We start from the raw sequence: 23344 nt of genomic DNA, 5'->3' as shown, positions 1-23344 counted from the left end.
AGCTGGTGGCGGTGGGATGAGCCCCGGTGTAACGGGGGGGTGCCTGGGGGCTGGGCAGCACAGAGCGATCCCCAAAATAGAGCCGGGAGCGGGTGGGAGAGGACGCAGCCCCTCTGGGCTCCCGGTGGGGTGTCTGCAGCTCTGCGCCGACAGGTGCCGGGCTGACGAGCTCCAGACTTGTCAGCGCCGGTGATGTACCTATAATTACTGTCTGATGTGCCAGAATTAGACTGGGAGCTGAGTAGTTTGATGCAGACGTGAGTGTCCTTGGCTGCCAGTGAGAAGTTTAACAAGTGCGAGGCTGCGGGCAGAGTAGATTCCCCCCCATCCCTCCCCAGGCACGGCTGCCCGCAGCTGCTCTCCTCCCCTGCTGGGAACCAGTTTTTGGGAAGGATGGGAGAGGAGCGGCGTTCAGCCCCGGGCCCGGGGTTTGCGGTGGTGGCAGGAGGGCTTGAGGCTGCTGCTGGGGAATGGGCTGTTGCATTTAACCGGCTGTTTCTCGGAGTGGTGCACAGAACCCCAGCTCCCCACCGTGACAGAGGTTGGCTGAGCCGAGCTGTCGGGCAGAGCCGGCACACCTCTTCCCAGCACTCAGCCCAAACCGCGGGGCTGAACTTCCCCATCCTCCAAACCGCATCCGAGCACCAACTGTTCCCCAGCGCTTTATCAGTGCAAACCCCTCAGCTCCTTATTCAGAGCCATGGAAAGCCCTGGGATGGCTGCCTGCCCTGTAGCATCCCTTGGCTCGAGGCAGTTCTATTGACCACCCTTGGCTCCTGCATCCCTTGCCTGTTTCTCGCCACGGTTTCTGGTTTCTCAGCTCCCGGCTGTTGCCAGCCACGCTCAGCTTAATGACAGGTACCCCCAGCCTGCACCAAGGTATTAAAGCCTTTATCATAGTCCAGGGCCTGTAATTCACAGCAGAAGAACCAATAAATGGGAATGATTCAGAACTGTTTAGCAGCTTCTGCTCAGGAAGAGAGAGACCAGGACCTCAATTAAGCTATTTGTAAATTGTTAATTTAAGCATTTCACTCAGATGCCTTAAATTGTTCCCTCCCGCAGTTTACAAATGGGTAAAGAGCACAGAAATATAAATGGAGCGGTGGGGAAATGCCATTTAGTTACTGTTTTTGGCAGTGGTAATAGCACTGTTGCTAACAGCACTTTGATTTAAATCAGAGTAAACCAGGGCCGCCTTTAAAGAAAGATCAACTGGGGAGCAGCAGTCCCCAGGTGATGTGGGACCTGCTGTGGGGGAGTCGAGGGTGTGATGCTGTCGTGGATTGAGGAGTCGGGGGCTGCCAAAATGCCTGGGCATCCCTGGGATCGTTGAGCCACCATGCCAGCGATGCTTGCTTGTGTTTTTTTCTATGCCCTGCAAAGTAATTGTTAAAAACACCATCTCCTTCCTCTGGGTTTAAGCCAGGTGACTGCTTCCCCTCTGGCATGGCTCTCCTGGAGAGGTTTGGCTCTCCAGGCTGGTAAGCCGCAGCATCATTATCTGGTCCCGATGGGTGCAGCTCTTGGGTGTTGGTACAACCACCCTGATTTACCCCATCCTGCAGATTTGTCCCCAGGTGCTTGAAGCGAGTAGTTTGGCAGCGGCATAGCTAGTCAATGCCAAAAGGTTTTAGCAGTCATGAACCTCATCTGTGGCCCTTGGGAAATCTGTCCCCCCCCTCTAAAGTGCTGGGGAGGAGGGAGCTTGTAGTCCCCAAAAACCCGGTGCTGCCCTTGCTGAGGCTTTCACCGCGCAGGGGATTGCTTTCTCTCTGCAGAGCTCCTTCCAGGGACCTGGAGCAGGACCTGGCCCTGCATCAACTGCTGCCGCAGCTGGCCCTGGTGTATGGTTTTTCATATTCCATGTTTCAGGGTGGAGGCTATTTTAATGCAGAACAGGGCACAGCTCCTGTAACCCCCTCGGTCTGGGATGGGACAAGTCTCAGCTCCGAATCCCATCGCCGGGAGCGGGATTTGCTTGCATCTGCGCTCAGCAAGTGAGCAAAAGGAGAAGGGTGCTGAAGTACTGCGAGCGCAGAAGGACTTGGTGCTGTGCCACGCTGCCGGGTGGGAGCCGGGTGCCGCGGGCGCCAGCCTGGCCCGGGAGGTGTTGCTGCGGCAGCTCGGGGCCGGGCTGAGCTGCCAGGCATCGCTCGGGTTGCGCCATTTGGGGAACAAATTCTCGCTTGCCGCTTCTCTCCAGGTGGGTTTTGGTTTCCTCGCCAGCTGGGGAGCAAAGCCCCAGCCCCACGGGCTCGCCGAGCGGGTGCCGGGGCGGCCGCGGGAACAGCTTGGGGCTGGGAGCGGAGCTGAGCCCCGATGCACGGCAGCACCGGTGCCCGTGGGAGGCTGGTGGGGACGGGGAGGGGAGCGTGCGGCGAGGTCCTCCCGGTGCCAAATCTTCCCCTCGGTTCCACCTGCCACCGCTTGGCAGATCCTGGCTCGGATCTGTGACGGGTCCTGCCAGCACTGCCGGGCGATGCCAGCCTCGGCAGATGTTGCCTGCAGCCTCGATAGGCGAAGCAGCCACGTGGCCCTGGTTTCTCTCCCGCAGATCCGTTCCCTTTGCTCCTCTGAGGAGGCTGAGCCATCTTCTGAGCTGCCTTGACACCTCCAGGTTCTTGCTGGGGTTTAAGGAGTTTTTATTACTCGAGAACTTATCAGCCATCAGTTGGCTGAGTTTAATAAGAAATTACGCTCCCTGGCTCTTCAACTGTGAAATGCATTTAGCTGTGTGATGTCCAAAGGTCTCGAATGGATTTTTTTTTTTTTTTAAATCTGGCTTCCTCCCTGTACAATACATCTGCCGGTACGGTACAATTACCGGCCCCTGAAATAGAAAAGGCCTTTCTGTCCACCGAGCTCTAAGCTGCCCCAAGGCTGGTGTCCCATCGTGCCTGGGTGAGGGTCTTTTTCCTGCTTGTGATATCCAGAGGACTAGGATAAGGTCTGGTCTAAACAGCCTGACCTGCGGTCGCAGTCCCCACAGCCACCGACCATCCGACCCCTCTGGTCTGAGGCAGAGCTCGCGTCCTGACGTGGCTTTTCTGGCCCAGTAACGGGCATTGTTGTGTGAGGAGGGGAACTCAAGCACGGGAAAACGTTTCCCGATGAGACACTGATTTCCCATCAGATCTCCACTGCCTGGCTCAGCAGCTCGGCGTCGTGCTTGGGTGGGTGCTGTCAGCAGAGGCTCCTTCTCTGGCTTCAAATGCCTTGGTACAAGCAAGGAAAGGCTGTCTGTCTGTCCGTGCCTGTGCTTACGAGGATGGGCAGACCAGCTGCTGCAGGAAAAGCTCAAATCCTGCATCTCGTTCACCCCAGCCACCGGGAATGGGGCTCATCCATTCCCACAAGGTGGATCTGAGTCCAGCAGCCCAGCACCAGGCATGCAGGTAACATTAAGCATCGATCGCACAGGCAGATCAAACTGCCTGCAGCACGGTTGGTTTTTTTGCAAGACCTTCAGTGTCGATCCGCTCCTGATTAACTCTTTTTTGCCTCTCTGAGCATCTTTGGCTGCTTGGCGTGGCAGGTCCCCGCTCCTCCACCAGCGCCGGAGCTCAGCATCGCTGCCTGCTCCTGAGCAGCATCGCCCACCCCAGGAGCGGAGTGCTGGCTTAGTCCCTGATATCTTGTCGTTTGAATGATGTACAATAGACCTACTGTGTGCGGCGTGTTAGGGCACCGCATGCGTGAATATTGCTGTATAGACTGCGTGTGCTGAGCCCAGTTGTGAGCAGACACAAAGCCACGCTGTCTCTCCCGGCGCGGGGGGGGGAAGGCGGCTGTATTCCCACCCGATGACTGTCTCACTGTTCGGATTGCAAAAGCAACGAGCGGTGCTGGGGTAGAGCGAGGCTTCATTGTGCTTGGGGCTCTACACAGGCATTGTGAGAAGCAGTCAAGTTTCTGAAGAGCTTACAGATTAAATAGGAGCAAGGAGAGGTAACGTGGAAGAATTGGCTGGTCTGTGGAGGGGACAGAGCTGCCCGGTGCGGAGACCGTGTTCCTCCCCGGAGCTGGCACCGGCGACTGGAGAGGGGTCATGGAGCAGGACATCGGGCATCCTTCTGTCCCGCAGGCAGGTTAGGTGCTGGTGCTGTCTGGCAACGGCTCCTTGGGTAGCTGCTGAGAGCAAAACCATGTCTGGCATTGCAGGTGTAAATGCAGAAGTTTTACCCGATGTGTTAGCTGCTTTTACCAGCCTCTCCCTGGGAATTCCCTTGCTGACACACAGCCGGTCTGCCCGGCCGATCCCGGCCCTGGTGAGGGCAAGGTGTCACCCAGCAGTGGGCTTTTTGTGTGCACAAGTGGCTCTTGCCACCACCCTGCCAGCTTGGGTTTGTACTGCAGAGAAGTGGGAGCCTTGGAAACCCCCAGAGTGGGAAGACCTGCCTCTGGATTTAAAAACAGGCGTTTGCCTCCGTTACTGAGCAAGTCTAGGTGGGCTTCCAGGGTGCGGGTGTAGGTAATGGTGCCCCTTCCCCATGGTGATGGCAGGACCCTCATGGGGACCGTCCCATGGTGTCAGTGCAGCAGTGCCAGGCACTGGTGATGCTGGTAGGACCTGGGATGGTGCCCGGCACCCACCAGCCCTGCAGCAAGGGAGGGGGTGGAAGAGTCCTGGGGTAAACCTGGGTGCTCGGTGCTGCCCTCGGCTCCTGCCCCCAATCTGGGGCAGCTCAGTTCCATGTGAAATGGGGGACGGGTGCCACTTCTTCCCCCAGGAGCATGGGGACCATCAGTGTGATGGATGTGAGACAGCAATAGATCTGCAGGCAGGCCCTTCTGAGCAGCTCTTAAACTGCAATAATGCTTATTTACTTCTCATCGGCAGAGCAATCAGAATTAAAAGGTCACCCCATCCTCTGGCCCTCCCTGCAGTGGGAGTGCAGGAGTGAGCCAGGTTTCAGGGATCAGCAGGAAGGACAATTAATCCTCGCTGCCAGCAGTAATCACGTTTGCTTTTCCAGCATAGCATCCTCCTATCGCTATACGCTCCTCGTGCCCCCAAACCTCTAGCTTTTCCATACTGTCCCAGTGGCAGGGAGCACGGTGCATCCTCCCTGCCAGTCTGGGTCCTGGCACGCAGGAGGGCTGGGCAAACTTCCCAGCCCTGCCACTGACCCGCTGTTTGTCCTTGGTCACGTCTCCTCACCTCTCACCTCCCAGCTGCATCGTCCGTGTTGACTCAAAGCTCTTTGGAGCAAGTCCTACCTCTTCCCCACGGTGTTGGCCCAGCACGGTAAGCACGGCCAGTGCGCCAATACAAATAACACACAGACTACAGATAATATAGTCACGATATAAACGCGGAGGGAGAGATGCCCTTGGCCCCAAACTAAGGGATGGGGGGGGAAAAGCCCACCCTGTGTGTGTGTGGTGTGCGGGAGCCAGCCCAGCCTCCTCGCTCAGCGCTCTCCAGAAGGGCTCAGCAAGAAGAGCATGATTTTTTTTTGGGGGGGTCGTCATGGCAGAGCGTGCAATGAATCCTGCCTGCCTGTGCCAGCTGTGACTCACGGCTGCGGCTGTTCGAGAGCCTGGAAGGGCTCCAGCCAGGAGCTCAGCGCTCCCGAGTTTCTGCCTTCTTGCCCTGCCACTGCTGGGCTCTGAGCCAGGAGCTGTCCTGTCCCTGCTCCATCTGTGCCTCAGTTTCCCCATCTGCAAAATAGGGGTAAAGCTTACCTGCGGGTCTTTGGTGTGACGTTTCCTGGGCTCTACCGGGGAGAGACCTGGAAGGTGGGAAGGACTGAGGCAGGTGGGGCTCTACGGCACGAAAGACCGGAGCTGGGCAGAGCACACGTGGTCATTAGCTGGGACTGCTCTGCCACAGATGGTGGGAGAAATTCCCCGTGCAGACAGGCAGCGTGGAGGCAGTGTACAGGCAGCAGAGAGCCGTCTCCTGAGCAGGTGAGCCATTTCTCTCCAAACAAGGTGGTTTAATTGGCTTCCGTCTAGTTGATGAGCAAAGTGCCCTTTGGTGGGTTTTTAAATCAGCGCAAATCGGGTTTCTCAGAGCGATGCTGAGGCCACCGTGCTTTCAGCTGGGTATTTAATACTTTTGGCAGGTAGAAATGCAGCTCTTGGCTCTCCCGCAATTGTGACCAGACGCTAGGGAGCAAGTGTCCCCTTAAGTGTGTGTGCAGATGGTTTCGGGGTACTGCTGGAGTTTGCTCTTAATTGCATTGCGTCAGCGTTTGGGTGCTGCTTGGTGGCAGCTCGACTGAAGGGGATCCTCGCAGGACGGGTCAGGGCTGTGCTGGGGTGTCATGGTCCTGCAGAACTGCCTTGGGTTGGGGTAAGACTGAGTTTTGGGGTACCTGTGGCTGGGTCAGCATCTCCCCAGGACCTTGGGGGAAGAGATATGCAAACACCCCCCTAAAATGCGGGCACAGCCACGGTCTTCATTAGCTCGGATGGACCAAGAGGAGCTGACTTGTGCCTCTGGCATCTCTCAGGTCTTCACTGCCTGTTCCTCCCTCCTTTGGGGTAACCTCGTCAGCCCTGCCAGGGCCAGCCTGGCCGGGGAGATTTCTGGGCAGCTTCGGGAAGGGTCGCTCCAACCCGTACAAGACCCATCCAGCAGCAGGTCGTGACCAGACTTGGCTCAGCATCGTTAAGGGTCGGATCCAGTGTCATGTCCTGGGGACAAGATCTTTGCAGAGAGGTTCTCCTCTGAGCCCTGGGAGGCAGCTGCAGGTTTTCCTTTGCCCAAATTCCCCGGGGGCTGGCGGGGGAGCCGCCGTGGGCCAGCCTTTGCGGACAGCGTGGGACTCGGGGTGGCCGTGCCCGGTGCTGGGCAGCTCGATGGCATCGGGGAGGCAAACGGGCTCTCGTGTCCCCAGCACCAAGCAGCCCTGGTGCTCTGTATACATGCAACCTCCAGGCTTGCACCCGGAGCCGGGGTGGATGTGGGAACATGGCAAGGGCTCCTTGAGCGGCACCGGTAGCCCGTGGCACATTGCTGGTGGGCCCTTGATTTGGCAGGGCAGGGAGGGGGCAGTGAGGCAATCTGCAGGCGCTGACGGCTGTGCATGGCTGTGCACTGGCTCCTGGCTCCCAGCCCATGTGATGTGTTTGAGGGGGCACACTGACATTTCAAGAGGAAGGAAAAAAAAAAAAATAAAAATACCCAGAGACCCACAGGGAGCTCTGAAACGCCTGAGCCAGAAAAGAGAGCAAGAGAGGCAGACGTCTGCACGGAGCGGAGGGATAAAACCGGGCAGGGAGGGAAAAGTTGCCGGGGCAGGGAAAGGATGTGAGCAAAAGTGCCGGCTTGGAGCGGGGAGGATGCGATGGCCGGTGGCAGAGAAACTGGGGCAGCGACCGTCAGCCACGGAGACGGCCCCACCGTCCGCACCAGCCCACCGGCCACGCGTCCCTCGCTAGCTTGGGGACAGGAGCGGGGACCGATGGGCGACGGGAGCTGGGTGGCAGCAGATCGCAGGCTCGGGAGCTCCTGCATCCATCCGCGCCGTGCACCGACACCGCTCCGGCTCCGCTTGCCCGTGATTTGGCTCTGGATGTAAGGCGACAGTTGCCGTGTGGTTAAACGCCGACCGATCGCTGCGCGTACGCTTCCTCGAGGTCAGTGCCGCGTAATAAGGTCGGTAACAATCCACCTAGCTGCTCGCTTTCGCTGCATACATGTTTAATAATGAACCGATTCTGTATTTAATTAACATAAACAGCTAATGCAACTCGATATGTCTCCTTAGATTTAACTTGACAGAGACGGCATGTTGCTTTAAATGCCAAGTGATTAGTAAAACCATATTTAATTTGGTTTAAACATATGCAATAAGATGCATGTGTTTGTTGCACAGATTTTTGGAGCCGTGCTCCGAGCCGTCTCCTGGTTCCTCTCGGCTGCCTGGGTGCGACCATGCTTCCTCGCTGGGCAAAGCATCCCTTTGGCGTTTCCCCTAGAGCCGCGCCGAGGCTGCGGGAGCAGGAGAGACCCGCCGAGCCCGGGGACTACAGGCTGACTCCGTTGCTCGTGGGTATGAACCTGGGGGGGAGACGTTGGGAGGGGACGCAGGTTCTGGAGGTACTGGGTGATGCTGGTCCCTGGGGGACGGTCCCAGCCCCACGCAGGTGGGTTCTGCCCCAGGGAAGCGATGGTGCTGGCTGGGCTGGATGCCCGGTGCTGGTGGGAGGAGGCAGGCAGGGCTGCAGGCAGCTGCTGCTGCCCTCCTTTTGCTTGAATAAACCTCGCTGCCTGGACAGCTTCTGACTGGCGCTGGTGGAAGGGCTGCAGGGTGGAAGGGCTGTAGCTCTCCCTCCGACGTGCCCCAGCGGGGGTTAGGAAGGGCAGGAGAGAGCACAAGGGTTTGCTCGGTGCCGGCAGGGACGGGTGGAGGGATGGCATCTGCCTCTGGGGACGGTGTGGTGGCCTTGTCCTGGTGTCACCTGCAGCATCCCACTCCGAGGTGGGATGTATCGGGGGATGCAGTGCCAGCCAGGGACCCCTGCGGGGACCGGGCACCTCAGTGTGCTCGTGCCCTGCGGACGGCGGGGGGCACGTCCCAGCAGCGTCCCTATGCCATGGTTCAGCCAGGGTCTCTGATCAGGCTGACAGTGAGCCCCATCGGATCTTACCCCATGTTTTCAAATTGTGAGTGCGCTTTCCTGCATCTAAGAGGCTTTAGACGTGGATCTGAGCAATTTTTTTTTTTCAGCATTTTTGATTTTTAGCTAGCTGTGACTAACCAGGCTGGCACAGCAGGCTGTGACCAACCACCTACATGCTACCTGTGTGCTTATAAATAGGGTCTGTTCTCCACACCCCATTTGGAGCGTTCCTGGGCTCCTGAGCTCCTCCGTAACACCGGAACAGCTTCTTCCAGCCTCTCCCCCGCAGCCGCCAGAGTGTAGCATCACCCCATCTCCTGGCAGGAGTCACCCCAAAAGGCAGTGTCCCCCCCAATTCCTGCCTGCAGGCTGCGGGAGCAGGGCTCGGTGCCGTGGCTGGACCTGCCAAGCTCCGGGCTGTGCGTCCAAGCACATCGCGATGGCAGCGGGAGCCAAGTCTTCGAAAGAGTTGGGTCCACCCGTGCCAAGACAGAGACGGGCCAAGTGTTGTGCCGGGCTGAGCGCGGTGCGGCTCTCCCTGCAGCAGCCAGCATCACCGCAGTCCCCGATACGCTGAGTCGGGGAAAATCCCCCTCCCGGGTGCTTTCTCATGGAGCTGAGCTCTTTGGTGACTCCAGCCGGAGGCTATAATCCCAGGCTGCAGGGCAAGGGCTGGAAAAGCCATGGGTTTGGCCTGAATTCTTCCCTTAGTGGCTTTCTCATGAGCTCCCCTTCCAGCAGGGATGCTGGAGGGCTGGTTCCTTCCCCTGGCCCTGCCATTCTATTTCAGATGAATTTGCTTTTGATGAGGTGCAGCGCATAGTCGAAGCTCCTGTCAGGCGGCTTCGGCCTCCCGCCAGCGAGCGAGCGGTTAGCATGACTGCACTAATGGCAGGAGATGAGAGGAAGTGATTAGCTTGCTTGAAAAATTGCACCAAGTGCATTTAGCAAAACCGCAGCGCTGGCGCGGTGCATGGCTGTACGCCGGGCAGGGGCATCGCCTGCTCTGCCAGCATGCTTTCCCCTGCACGGGAGCTTTTTGCTTCATCCTTTAGCTTTCCTCTCCATCGACTTGTTGCAGTTTGTCTCTGCCTTTGATCTCAAGCTCTCTGAAGCAAAGCTTGCCTGTGTTTCCAAGCTGGCGTGGTAATTCCTGGGCTGCCGGCATGCATCCCTCGTGGCCGTCCCCAAGAGCGTGACGCAGCCCGCAAATGGCCTCATGCCTGGCTCTTGGCTATAATTTCGCAGGTGCCTGTGGCCGTGGGCCAGGCTGGAGGGTCCTGCGATGGACCCCCCTCCCGGTGCCGGACCGTGCTTCTCCTTCACATTTCTTCTGTTATGGAAGCGATTGCAGTGGCCTTACTCTGTTTAGTGACTTTCCTTGGTGCCTCATTAGAGGAAGAAATGGTCCTGTTGGGAATTGGTTTTTGATCTTGTTGTGTGTCCCCTCCAGCCCACCCTCCTCCTCCTCCTCTTTGCCAGCCCCACCTCACTCCCAGCTGACTCCACGACCTCCCCACACCACTGCCTTCTTGCTCTGCTTGCGGAAAGATGAGAATAAAGAATGAATCCAAAGCCCTGACCACAGGGCTCAGATGAGGTCCTGCCTCCAACCGAGCAAATACATGCAGCCGCGGGTTATCGGTGAAGGCTGGAGCCCGAGCCTCCCGCTCCCAGGGGGCTGGCAGCAGCTCTCCCAAGCTTTTCCCATTGCTCCATCCCCAGAGCGGTTTTGCACAGCATGCTGGCATGCAGCTTCCCTGCCCTCTGCCACATCACGAGCTGTTTTGGGGGCTGTTTCCCCCTTGCAGCGGGACCCTGGCCCCCCACCATCACCCCCCCCTGCTCCTTGTCCTCCCACGCAGCGTCTCTCCCCACCTCCCTCCCTCTGCTCTGGGCTAAGAGGAACCATCGATTTGGTGTCTTGAGGGGGCAGTTTATCGCTTTCCTGATGCCTGATAGATTGGAATTGATTTCCAGAGCAATTTGCCTGAGCAGCTCAAGGCAGAAGTGCCCGGGACCCATGCTGCAATCTGGCTTTGCAGGAGCATGGTGGGGACGGCTGCGTCTCTGGGGCTGTTCCTGAATTGCGGCACTGGTCAGTGCTGGGAATCTTCCAGTGAGACCCACAGGGCAGGGTGGGTTCTCGGAGCAGCACCAGTTCACCCGCCTGCAGGGGAACGGGGGATGGAGACGGCAGATTTGCAGGTGATGGGGGCTCCGAGGGCCCAGGTCCTGCCGTCATTCCAGGCTCATCCCGAAGGCTTCTCCCCTCAGGCCAAGCACGAAGGGGGACCTGGATTCGCAGGGAGACTTGGCTCCGCTTCGCCGCATGACTGCGGGTGAGTCACTGCCCCGCGTCCATGCACGCTCTGCACGGAGGCAGACGCCGCGCTCGCCTGTCTCAGCATGCTGGTGGGAGTCAGCGGGCGCTGCCAAGATGCTGGGAAAACTCCGGGTCCTTTTGGGAGATGCTGAATACCGATCCAGTCAGGGCGCTGCAATGGGCATGAAGGTGGCACGTGGCTCTGCTGGTGTTTTTCCCCTGCTCTGACCCGGGGTTTGATCCCCTCACATCTCAGCATCCCCACCTGCAGCCAGACTCATGCACTCTGGGGCAGACCCTTTCCTCCCCCAGCCCCGTGCCTCAGTTTCCCTCTCCCATCTGGGGCCAGGGGGGCTCCCCAGGCTCGGACTGAGCTGGTGCCACCCGGGCTAATCCCATCCCAGTTGCCAGGCTGCCGGCTGCGCCGCCTCGAATCGCCTCTGTCGCGTGGGTGGGAGATGAGACCACAATGTGGCTTGTGTTTATGCTGTGAAAAGCCTGGTCCCTTCCATCCTCTCTTCTCCTTTATTTTTATCCAGCGTCCCCGAGCTGCTGGCATCTCCCCAGCCACTGTGCCATCCCTGCCAGCTGAGGATGCGGCCTCTTGCCAGGGCACGCGGGGCTCCTTTCTCCTCCAGTCCCCAGTGGGAAAGACTCTGCCCTGGGCAGGGATGCTCTCCATGCACAGAGGATGCCACTGGCTTCAGCCTCCTGCCAAAGGTCAGGGAGGAAGCTGATGGCAGGGGAAAGATTTGTCCCGGCTCTCCCAGCTGTGAGCCATCCTTCCCACACCGCTTTGCCCTCCGTGAGCTCACCCTCTGTCCATCTTGTTTTCCCTCGCCTAAGCGAGGGCAGCTCCTTTCTGCCTCCCACTGCAGCGGGGATAGGTGCTTCCTACTGCCGGGGTGTCCGAGGGGGCCAGGACATGTGGGGAGAAACCCTTGCTCGGGTGCTGCCCTTCCCGCAGGGCAATGGGGACATTCCTGCCCACTGGCTGCCTCTGGAGCATCCCCCGATGCTACCAAGCTCTGCTTACTGTGCCTGTGGCACAGGTCAGGTCACATCTGTGCCACTGCAGGCATCCGGAGCGACCCATCCCCTGCCACCAGAGGAGAGGGGTCCGCTCCGTCTGGGAGCCCCGGGAGCTCACTGTGGTATTTGCTGCTCTACCAGCTGCTGGGCTCGGTGCTGCAAGGTGAAAGCGGAGCCGCTTGGTCACCATATGATCGGTCACACAAGGCTTATCCACTTACAGACCCCCTGATTGCCTTGTCAGCAGAGCCCACCCCACCGGGCTTTTGCTCTTCAGCATCACGGCCGTCTGTCAGACAGCCACTGCGCGAGAGAGCAGGGATGGGGCTACCTTGGTGCCGTCCCCTCCGGTCCCTAGCTTGGGCGAGGGTAGGGATGGCTCCCAGCTTGGAGCTGGCAGGAGATCCTGGGGAGATGCTGAGCTGAGGACATAGTGCGAGGAAGAGGAAGGACAGGGGCCAGTTCATGCTTTTCAGGTGGCTGCTGCTGTGGGACAGCAGCGTGGTGGCAGGGAGCCCTGCCTGCAAAAAAAACCCACAGGGGAGCTGCAGGCTGAGGCGGGTAAGGCTGGAGGAGGTCCTCGGGGTGCCAGGTCCCCCTTCCCTGGGTGACAGCATGGGGGCTGGCCTGGTTTATGTGCCCCATCTCAAAAGAGGGATGTGGGGATGGGGCTCTGGGCAGGCGGGTGCTGGCCCTGCGCTTGGCGCTGCCGTCCATGCGAGTTAGGAGGTGAACTCGTCTCCCATTTCCATGTGCACGCGTGGGTGTGATAACACCCGGTGAGGTGGGAAGTAGCTGCTGCTTTTTACAGGGCTGGCCAGATGGGGTTTCTCCTTCAGTTTGGGTTTTGACAATGACATGGGAATTTATCCGGTCGTTTCTCTGCTTCCAAAGGAAAGGAGCTGCTTGTCAGGGCAGCCTCGCGGAGAGATGCCAGCTGGACCGCCCCGAGCTCCAGCCAGGGAGCAACCAGTGCACACCAACACATTGCATGGCTTCGGACTGGCTCCTCGTCCCTGCGCAGCTCCGGCGGCATCGGCAGGGCTGGCATTAGTGGGGTGCAGGCAGCATCCAGGGCACGTAGAGGCTGGGGACCAGCAGGGCCAGGTCTGCAGGGTCGCATCCGGACTGCCGCTGCGGACGGGCACCGTGCCCCTGCTCGCCTTTGAAGAGCCAAGCGGCATCCTGGCTGCGGTGCCAGTGGAGCAGGGTTGTGGGGTCTGCGCTAACCTGGCTGGGAAGTTCCCGATGAAATGGTCAGCGGGTGATGTTTTATTTTCCTTGGTTCCACTTGAATTTGGGAGTGAAAGACATGGCAGGGAGCCCGCTGCCTGCTGCTGAGCCTGGCCTAAGCCGCAGCTCGGTGCTGCGGGGAGGGACCCTTGAGGATGGGAGAGCTGCATCCCCCACCGGGCATAGCATGGGCATGGGGGATGTTTGTCCCGGGACGGATGTTAATGGTCCCTTGTGGGCAGCCTTGGCATCACCTAGCTTTTCCCAGGCAGTTCGGCGCCGGGTATCCATCAGCCTGGGGAGTAAGAGGATGGCAGGGAGGTTTCAGCCCAGCCACCCATCGGCTTTCACTCCCCGTATTGCTCGCCCGGTGCTCTGCGAGGCATTGGGGGGGACGTGCAGACACCCTCACCTTAACACTCATGTGCTGGGAAGGACCCCAGGTCTGTCCCGCTCACGGCACCCCCAAGGGTGAAACAGGGATACGTTTCTCTGTGGATTGATTTTAAATGAACAGATCTGGCTGCTTAAAGCACTGGCGGTAGTTGGACCCATTCGGCACGTGGCGGCGGCGTGGGTGAAAAGTGCTTGTGTGTCCCCCCGTGGCGTGTCGGCTGCCTTGCTGCTGCGCCTGGGCACGGCTTTGGTAGGAGAACACCGGCAGCCGTGCAGCTCCCAGCGCTTTTTGGCTTTGTTCGCTGGTCCCATTGTGGGGGCGAGACGAAAGCCTGAGGCAGGTCCCGGAGGGCACTTGACCATCGTGCCCCCATCCCCAAATGAGTGCAAATAGAGTGTGGCTGAGCCAGGGACAGGGACCCCCTGGGCAGCAATGCCTCTAAAGGTCCCTTTACCCCAGCAGGTCCCGGCTCAGGCAGGGGCAGGTATTTCTGGGGTCGGCTGCGCAGCACAACAGGAGTTAAGTGCAGCCGGAGCAGGAGCCGTGCAGGCTCTCCCTGCTCTTCCCGGCTATTGCTCCCATCTCCCGGGGCCTGGCAGCAGCGTGGCAGGGAAGGGGTTAGTGCCGAGCGGGGCTCTGGGTGCTGGGCAGCCTCCTTGGGTGCTGTGCAGGCAGCAAGCTGGCAGCGCAGCAGCCGCAGCCTTTGGGAAGAAGGCGAGTGCATCGCGCTCTTCCCACTGCCTTAATGGCCGGGCGCGGGGGAGCCGCATCGCTCCGAGGGGCTTCTATTCTTTCGCCTCCCTTTCTCCCCAAATGTACTCTCTCCTTCCCCTCCCCTCGCCCCTTTTTGTACAATTGCTTTCTTGGACTATTTTTCATGCTCCGCTAACTGCCGTTGCTTTCACGGCCCGTGTGAGCCTCGCTGCCTCATGAAGATTTATGAAACTGCAGTAATAAACTGTGTTTGAAAGATCCTCTTTATGATAAAGCCCTGCCAAGCTGCTGGCGGGGGGGATCCGAGCGGACCGTGCCACCGATCCTGCAGCTGCTCTGACCCGGCGTGGCTCTCGCTGGGCAGCACCCGCAGCACAGGGCGGGTTTTTGGGGGCCTCTCCCACCCCCCGTCTCCCAGTGAGGGAGCAGGGAGCTGGTGGAGAGCTGCTACTTGGACTGCAAAGCCCCAGTCCTCAAGAGCATCACCCAAAGCATGATATCGGGCTCCGGTGCCTTTGGTGCCGCTGCTTCTCCCAGGAAGGAGGCAGTGGCCGCATCCTGCTAGGAACCCGGGCTGTGGCCCTGGCACGGGTGACACCTCTGCCGGCAGGTAAGGAAGATGGATGGATGAATCGGCAAAGAGAATCGTGCTCCTTTAACCCCCCGCTGCTCGGAGAGGGGCTTGCCAGGATATACCGTGGGATTTTGGCTGTCGTGGGAGCCCTGCGCCCGGCAAAGGAGCCGCCTTCAGCCCCTGGAGACCTGGGGGCTGCCTCCCCCGTCCCACCGAAGCAGTTTACCAGCCGCCGTGGAAGCTGTCCTGCACCCGTGGGTAAGCGACGGGATGGTCCCTGTGCGGGGGACACGTCCCGGAGGGGCACCCTGCTTGGCTGGGCTGGGGCAGTGCCAAGACGGGGACTCTGGGCAGGCTCCGGCCACCAGCTCTCCCACCCCAGTGACCCACTTGGAAGCAGCCCTGGGAAGCACTTTCCAGGGATCTTGCTGCTGCCGTTGCTGGCGTCGGGGCAGTCCGTGTGTGGGTACCACTGTTCCAGCATCAGCGCACGGTCCCGGCACGGCAGGAAGAGAAACAACTTGGTGGGGGGATTTCGGGTGGCAGGATGTAATTATCCCCTTGGGGTGAGGCCAGGAGGGAAGGATTAACACCCTCTTTCCATGCACCATGCCAGGGAAGCACGAAAGAGCGTGGATGGTTTAAGGTCCCTTTCCAAGGGAGCCCCCGTACCCGAGTTGTTGGTCGTTCCCTTATCAAATGGTGTCTGCCCGCTCCAGGCTGGGATCTGGAGGGGAAGGTGGCTGATGTGGGGACAGGTACATGCATGTCTGTGGTGGCTTTTCCTCCTCTCACCTTAGCGGGGTTCGTGGATTATGGGGTTCGTGGTGCTGGGGCTGCCTCCCCCTCCACCTGCTCCGGAGCCCGGCGAGGGATGTGGGAGCGGACGCGGCGCAGCCGGGGGTGGAAGAACCCCTGACGGCATCCAGCTTTGCTCTGACCCCTGTGCAGATTGTGCAGGGCTTTTCAAACCATCCTTTTTAGTAGTCGGCAGAGAGACAGCGAGCTGGCGCGTTCCGCTCTCGGAGCATGTAATTAGGGAGCGGGGAGCTGCATGCTGATGCGTGGCTCGGCAGCGAGAGGAGGAGGAGGAGGGTGGGAAGGAGCCGGGAATGCAGCCTCAGCCCAGGGCTGCTAAACCCGGGGGCTGGTGGAGGCACCGTGGAGGCGGCTGCAGGGAACCAGCCCCTCTTGCATCCCCCAAGCCCCCGTCCCTGCATCTTCCTCCGGCTTGAGGCCTCCTCGCTGCCACGCTGCTGCTCTCCCCAGCGAGGGAGAGGAGCTGCAGCTCCTTCCTCCCAGCCTTGTCACTGCTGTCGCTGGGGGCTTTCGGGGTGTCCCGTCACCCCTCTTTCATAGCCTTCCTGGGCTCATCGTTCCCATGGGATGCAATGAGGCTGGGAGTCCTGGTGGCACCCAGGATCCAGCACCGCAGAGGGACTGGTTTGGTGGGAACGGGCCACGCTGGGTGCCCTGCCTGTGCCGGGGGGGGATGCCTGGGGTTCCACTCCCCCTCTCCTCCACCTTAGACCTGAGAGCTCCAAGGATGCATCCAGGCACTGCCAAGGGGCATCTGATGCTGGAGCTGGGATGGGTGCCGGGTGCTGGATGCGGCCCCTGCCAGTGCATCCCCGCTGCTTTGCCATCATAGAGCAAGCGCTTGAGCAACCGGCCGAGGGCAGGAGGGAGTTTTCTGCCTGATAGCAGCAAACCCGGGGTGAGACGTGTGTGTTATGGGGGGCTGTTAGGTGAAAGGAGAGGTGGGAAGGCAGCTTCTGGGGCTCAGCAGGGTGCTACAGGAGAAATTGCTCCGTCTGTGTTTCCCATCAGTGCTGGAGTTTACCAGAGGCTCCTCAGCCGGTGGTACCCGGGGACGCTGGGACGATGCTCTCAGCCCTGCATCGCGCTGCCTCCTCCTCTGCCAGCAGAAGGACCGAGGTGTCTCCTCTGACATCTCTTCTGTGCCACTTTCCCTGGGAGATCTCGGGGCATTTTGTACGTGGCAGATGTGCTGCCGCGACCTCCCCCATGCAGCGGTGACGCGGGGACCCGGCCGAGCGAAGCGGTGAGGTGGGGAGGGACTGGGAACTTCGGCTCTTGCTCAAATTCTGCCGCTGTCTGCTGGGTACGGGGGTGACAGTCCCCTGGCTGAGGTCACGCTTGGTGATGGAGCTGTGGAAGGAGCTGGACTGGGTGTTTTCTGGTAGAGGAAAGCGGGGATCAAGCTTTGGCGGGGGTAAGGAACTGCCTGTAGCGTTTGCTGACAGCGTGATATCCTTGCCTGGCTCGTAGCAAACTCCCTTGTATGACCTTGAGCAGAGGAGTTATGTCTGTAGCACATGCTGGAGTCCTGTCCTACATTAATAACACAATCAGTTGATATAAAGCTAATACGTTGGGCTGATAAATAATTAAGGGAAAAGGAAAAACCCTCTATGATTTGCTTAACAGGAGCTTGGGAAGGAAGGGAGGGGGAAAAAAAGACAAGGAGGGATATGAATAATGGATCAAGGTTAAACGGTGAGCGAAAAAGTAAAGCCTTAACGCGGCGAATCCCTGCAACACACATGCTGCATGTTGCCAAACTAGTTAGCGGCGGCAAAGACAGCTCGTGGCCTCGGCACAGGCACGGCGGTGACAGCCGGGACCAGCCCAGGGCTGTGTGATGGGGGCTTAGATGGCACGAGACCCTCAAAAGTGGCTTCTTGGGGTGGGGGCTGCTCTGCAGCAGGCGTGGGGCTGGGAACCACGGAGTGGCCTCATCCTGCAGCCACCGAGGAGGTGCCAGGCGCTGGCAGCGTGCAGGGACTTCCAGGCATTCATTACCACTCGCATTGTGCGCGCTCGGCACAACTTCCCTGGAAATTAAAATCACAACGTGCAGCTAATGAATTATTAGCAAAGGGACAAGTCCCTTTTGCCTCGCTGCACGCGTGACCGCCTTGCCTGCCCTCCCTGCCTGCACTCGCTGCCCGCTCTACCTGCCCGGGATGGGGTGAAAGTCTGCAAGAGGGCTGGGATGGGGCAGAGCATCCCTGCGATGCCGGGTTTGGTGCCTGTGGGCTGCCCGGGGAGCAGCGGCTGCAGGATGGGCGGCTGACCCTCCGGTGGGGGTCTCTGGCAGGCAGGGCATGGGGGATCCTGCCTGCCCCCGTGGGCAGCAGCACAGGGCAGGCGCTGATGCGCAGACACGAGCCTCCCCCCACCCTGGCCCGCATTTAATTTTCTTTTTGGTTTGTCCATGTGTCCGTGTCCCCCTGTCTGTCTGTGCTCCGGAGCGGTGCCCGGCTCCTGTGTCTTGTCTGTGCCGTTTTAATAACCCAAGGCTGTTTTATCCATGTTTCAGTCTGAACATCGTGGTCTCGGTGGCATCCCAGCCCCTCCATCCCTCCTGCTGCCCCCTGCCCCATCCATCTCCTGCCACCACCAGCCCCGTGCCCGGGAGCGGGGACACGGCTGCCATCGCAGGGGGATAAACCCTGTGCCCACCAACCCCCTGGTTCTATCCCATTGAGGGATAACTCTGCTCCCAGCTAGGCTCAGCTATCACTTCTAGTCTAAAACCCCCTCCCCATCCCCAAATCTTAGCACCCCACCTCTGCCCCATACCAGCAGGACCACCTCGGGGCTGGCCGTGACCCCGGCTCTGCTCTCCCCTCCCCGTGCAGATCCCGAGAGGACGAGCACCCACATGATCTCGGCGGATGATGCCGAGTACCCGCGGGAATACCGGACCTTGGGCAACGGCACCCGGCGCTTCTCCAACGTAGGGTTGGTGCACACCTCGGAGCGCCGGCACACCGTCATCGCCGCCCAGAGCCTGGAGGCCCTCACCGGCCTCCAGAAGTCGGAGATGGAGCGCAAGCGGGATGCCTTCATGGACCACCTGAAGAACAAGTACCCGCAGCACGCGCTGGCGCTGCGGGGACAGCAGGAACGCATGCGGGACCAGGTAAGGGGCGTCTTCTCGGGGTTGGGGGGAGGGGGGGGACGGGGACCCCATCTTGTGCTTTAGGAGGAGAAGCAGCTCGCCGGGGGCTTGGATGGTGCACGAAATGGGTGGCCACTTGCAGCAGCCCCATGGGGGGGAGCATCCCCCAGGTCTGAGGAAAAGCATCCTCCAGCCCCAGTGGGGAGTACCCCCCCTCTCTCCCCAGGGCTGGGGGGGTCCCAGGCAGATTTACCCTGCCATAGGGATGGATTTGATCCCGGTGGCTGTTGGCAGCCGTGGAGAGGAGAGGGACGGTGCAGAAGGGTGGGTGTGATGGCCGTGATGGGCAGCTGGCCTCTGGATTTGCCCCACGGAAGGGTGACAACCAGCCCAGGTCTCTGCAGATTTCGGCTGGGCTGCAAACCCCAACCTCACCGGGGAAGGGGCAGCCTGACCCACGGGCTGGTGTCTGCAAACCCGGCTGCGTGCCTGGCACTGCACGGCCCCGCAAGCCTCCTCCGGGCTCCCCACATCTCTGCAGCCCCCCCAGCTCTGAAGCGGTTGCTCCCTGCCATAGCTCGCATGGTATGAAAGGCTGAAATAAAGAGTTTGCCCAGGCAAAGCTTCGCCCCGACCCTCGCCCCCAGCCTGGCTGGAGCTCTGTGGCATGTCCCCGGGCCACTGTGGCATGTCCCCGGGCCACTGTGGCATGTCCCCGGGCCAGCCCGCGGTGCCCTGGCACGGCCCATCCCCAAGTGTCTGTGCAGTAGTGCTGGGGGTGAGGATTTAGCATTAATCCTTGTTTGGGCAGGCTGTTCCTGTGAGCATGGGCTTAAATCAAAACCTGGCTGCGGAGCCCCAATGCTCTCCTCTGTGTTATGGACCCCAAAAATCTGAGGATGTTGGTGCAAAACCATGGCCAACCCTGGCCTGAGCAGCACAAGTGCTGGGATGGGGATGCTTTCTGAGCCGGGGGGGGTTCAGTGCAGCTCCTGGGGCAGATATCTCCCCCCACCCCGGCTGCCCGGTAAGGTGCCAGTGAGGCTGGTGAGTTTCTGGGGCTGCGGGGCAGGATGAGCAGAGGCAGCGAGGGGCCACGGCTCTGCCCCAGCATGTGCCGCTGTGCTGTGCGGGGTGCGGATGGGTAAGGGATGCCCGGGATTTGGTACCCATGTCCCCGCATGGATGTCCTTCAGTTTTCTGCTCCCCAGGGACTCAGTCTTCCCACAGGGACCAGCCAGTCCTCAGGGCAGGACAGTGGGTGACACGTCTGGGCACCCTTGCCGAAAGCAGCAAAGGAACGGTTCCTAGGGACAATATCCATCCCCCGTGTCCAGGGGTGCCCCCCAGGGCCAGGCAGCACCCCAGGGTGCTGGGGACCCCAGACCGCTCCTCCTTCGGGTAACAGCAGTGCCCCCGGTGATGCTGTCGGGGCAGCAATAAATCCCCACCTAAACGGGCACTTTTTATAAAAAGGCAGAGGGGAGGGTGAGCGCGGAGCAGCTGGAGGATGTGGCTGGAAAGAAATCTTATATCATCTCCAACTAGACACCTCCCCGAGGGACGGAGGCGACGGCTCCCAGACCTAGCGCGGCAAAAAGAAATCCGGCGTTGTAAGGAAAACCGGCGGGGCCCCGGTGTGCCGCCCGTGCCAAGGCGGCAGCAGCAGCATCGCCGCCTCCTCCGAGCTGCCACCCGTCCTGCACCCTCCTTCACCCAGCGGGGCTGCTTTGGGGAGAACTGGGGAGGGGGGGGTCCCCGCTTTGCAGCCCCTCTCCTTGCAAAAAAACTCGTGGCTGGATGCAAAGTGGAATAGCCAAATCCCGCACAGCTGTGGTGTTTTGCACCAGCCGAGCATCCAGATTTTGGCTAAGGGGTAATTATTGATGGCGGCTTTGCCATCGCCATTAACCTGAGCGGGGCCGGGTACTGCACATGGGGCACGGTCCGTACCTGCGCTGCCGCTCACAAGATGGAGCGGTGACATTTCCAGCCGCAGAGTGATATTTCTCAGTAAATAACTAGGAATCTTTCCTCTCTTAGTACAACTATTTAAAGATTTTAATTTTTTTTTTATAAGCAGCAGCTATTAAAAAAATCCAGCCCATGTTGACTCGGGGTCTGATAAGATTTGGAGGATTTGTATAAGGTGAAAGAAAGATGATCTGGATTCTGGAATTATCTTCTTTATTTCTGAACCCCCTCGCTCGGGGCCATGGGTGCCCAGTGCGACCGGGAGGGGTGTCCAGGCATTTATTGGCACCAGTCAAGCCCAGCCTGGCTTTTTGGGGCTTGGTTGTGGAGGGGTGAGGGTCCCAGACCGGCTCCGTCCCTCCCCATCCCGGGCAGGGTGCTGGGCAGGGGCACAGCTCCATCCCTCAGCCCAGCCACAAGCATCACCTATTTGCAACTGGTGGGGAAAGAAAAAAAAGAAAAAAAAAATCCTATTTTTTTTCTCTTTTTTTTTTTTTTCCTTCTTTTTTCTTCATTTTCCCCACAGGCGGTAAATAATAACGGGGAGAAAATATAACTAGGAACACTGGAAATGCCGGGTGCCAACCTTTAAATGACATTGGGATACAACACTCTGGGCCTGCCTGAAACGTTTGAAACTTGCTTTGCCATTCTAGGGGAGCCTGGCAGGTATTTCAGATCACAGGCTTTGCTATTTTGTTTTTTTTTTTTAAAAAATTACATATAAAAGAGTTTGCAAAATCAGAGGTGAATAGAAACATTTCATAAATGTCAACATCCCTTTCAGCGTGGCAAAGCCTGCAGCAAAACGCCATTGTACTCGTGCATAGGAATTGGAAAGCGAGTGTAATGTTAATTTTAATCATATGTATATATAACAGAGCAGAAAAACACCAGGCAAATAATTGTACCAACACCCAACAGACTGCTAGCAAATCTGCGGAGAAGTCCAAGGCGGCAGCTAGCTAATTTAAAACCCAGATGGGAGAACACGTTAAATGGGCATGTTAACAATAAAGAGAGGAATGGGAATCGGGACGAGGTGGCTGATGGAGCACAGCGGCTGCTGGGCTTTGGGTCTGCTTTTGGGGTAAATCCTGCCCCGCGAGGGGTAAATCCGGCAGGAGAGGGATGGCACGTCCACGTTTCTTGCCTCTCTGTGCATCGGTGCTCTGGGACATATGATTTGGCCGGGGCCATACCACCAGTGCCCGATATCGAACATTTAGAAAGTTAGGAACATTTAGAAAAATAACAATATAATGGTGTAAAGGGGGATGGCCCCATTGCCCCTCCCCGTTTGTCACTAATAGCCACATTGCTTTTGGCTGTGCTTCTCTGTATGGGGCTCGGAGGGTGCGTACCCACTGGCAAGACGTAGTTTTAGGCAGGCAAATTATAAACCCCAGAAAATAAGGGATTACAAACCCTCCCTTGCCCGTAACCAGTTAAAAGCCTGCATGCCAGCTGTATCGCAATTAAGCCCTGTCTACTCGGGTGCCTTGCAGCTCGTAAGCTGCAGCATGGGGTTAAATACCGCAGTGGAGCTGGAGCAGAAACATGCCTCTTTCAGGTCTAAATAAAAGTATATAAAAGCTTGGATTTAAGCTTGTCCAGTTCTGCTGCAGGAAAAAAAACAAAACAGGAAAAGGCTCGAGCTGAGTGTTAACATGTCGGTGGCTGCCTGACAGCAGCAGATTTGCAGCTGCCCAGAATAAATCCGACTTTGGAATAAATAAATAACAGTCAGCACAGATGTACGTACCCACGAAGCCAGGTCCCTGATTTTTCCTGCCTTGCCAAGGGGTCCCTACGGCATCGTGTGTAGGGCAGGAGCAATCCCGCAGGCAGGGGTGCAGGCAGGAGCGCAGGCAGGTTGCTGGTTTGCTGCGGCTGGCTTTGTGCCTCAGTTTCCCCAAATAAAGCAGGGGTCTTGGCTGCTTCCCCGCTCCGCAGCAGGGTATGCTGCCGCACTGGGGACCTGGGGGGGGCTGAAATTCGGGGCTGGGGGTTTGTGCGGCCGGGTCTGCAGGCAGGGCAGGGCAGGGGGAGCGGTGATTCTGCTCTCCCAGCCGCAAGCAATTTTTTGCATGGGTTATTCTCGATAGTATTTTGCCTTTTTCTGTAGTGCTGTTGGCTCAGCACCTCCCGGGGTTCGGGCCAGGTATGCAGCGGGGGCTGGGGGGGGCAGGCGGGATGCTGGGTCCGGCATCACGGGGCTGCTGCAGCCCCCACTCCCACCCCCAAATGCTTGGACCCGGCTCCCACCAATTAAAAAAAAAATTAATTTAAAAATCCCGGTTATTTTTCTTGGCCTTGCAGTTGTCAAGCCTTTCGGGGAGCGAATCCTGATGCGTTTCTGCATAACTATAGGAAGGAAAAACTCCTGGGGAACTGGGGGTCCCGGGACCCCGCGGGGGGCTGACGAGGGCCATGCCAAGCCCCTCACGGGTGGGCAGCCCGGGGGCTGCGCACAAGATGGCACCGGGGCTCCTGCGGGGGCTGCAAAGCCCCCAGGGGTGCTGGGGTGGGATGGGGTGAGCCCGGTGGCACCCTGTGCTGCGGCAGTGTCTCATGGGGGGG

At 59.1% G+C, this 23344-nt stretch overlaps 1 protein-coding gene across 1 annotated transcript in view; it reads left to right on the top strand.

Annotated features, from left to right (window-relative positions):
* SRCIN1 (SRC kinase signaling inhibitor 1) overlaps positions 1 to 23344 on the top strand; it is a 107610-nt gene that overhangs the window by 44739 nt on the left and 39527 nt on the right. The window contains exons 2-7 of the mRNA XM_010585685.1: positions 8949 to 9106; positions 9636 to 9726; positions 10858 to 10922; positions 13705 to 13817; positions 14820 to 14892; positions 18525 to 18808. Coding sequence (XP_010583987.1) covers positions 8949 to 9106; positions 9636 to 9726; positions 10858 to 10922; positions 13705 to 13817; positions 14820 to 14892; positions 18525 to 18808 — 784 coding nt within the window. The remainder of the gene's footprint in view (positions 1 to 8948; positions 9107 to 9635; positions 9727 to 10857; positions 10923 to 13704; positions 13818 to 14819; positions 14893 to 18524; positions 18809 to 23344) is intronic.

This window comes from Haliaeetus leucocephalus, unplaced genomic scaffold (genome assembly GCF_000737465.1).
Source record: "Haliaeetus leucocephalus isolate CR32 unplaced genomic scaffold, Haliaeetus_leucocephalus-4.0 Scaffold110, whole genome shotgun sequence".
Lineage (NCBI taxonomy): Eukaryota > Metazoa > Chordata > Aves > Accipitriformes > Accipitridae > Haliaeetus > Haliaeetus leucocephalus.
The sequence above is the reverse complement of the archived record's forward strand: the minus strand, read 5'-3'. Positions and strand labels throughout refer to the sequence as shown.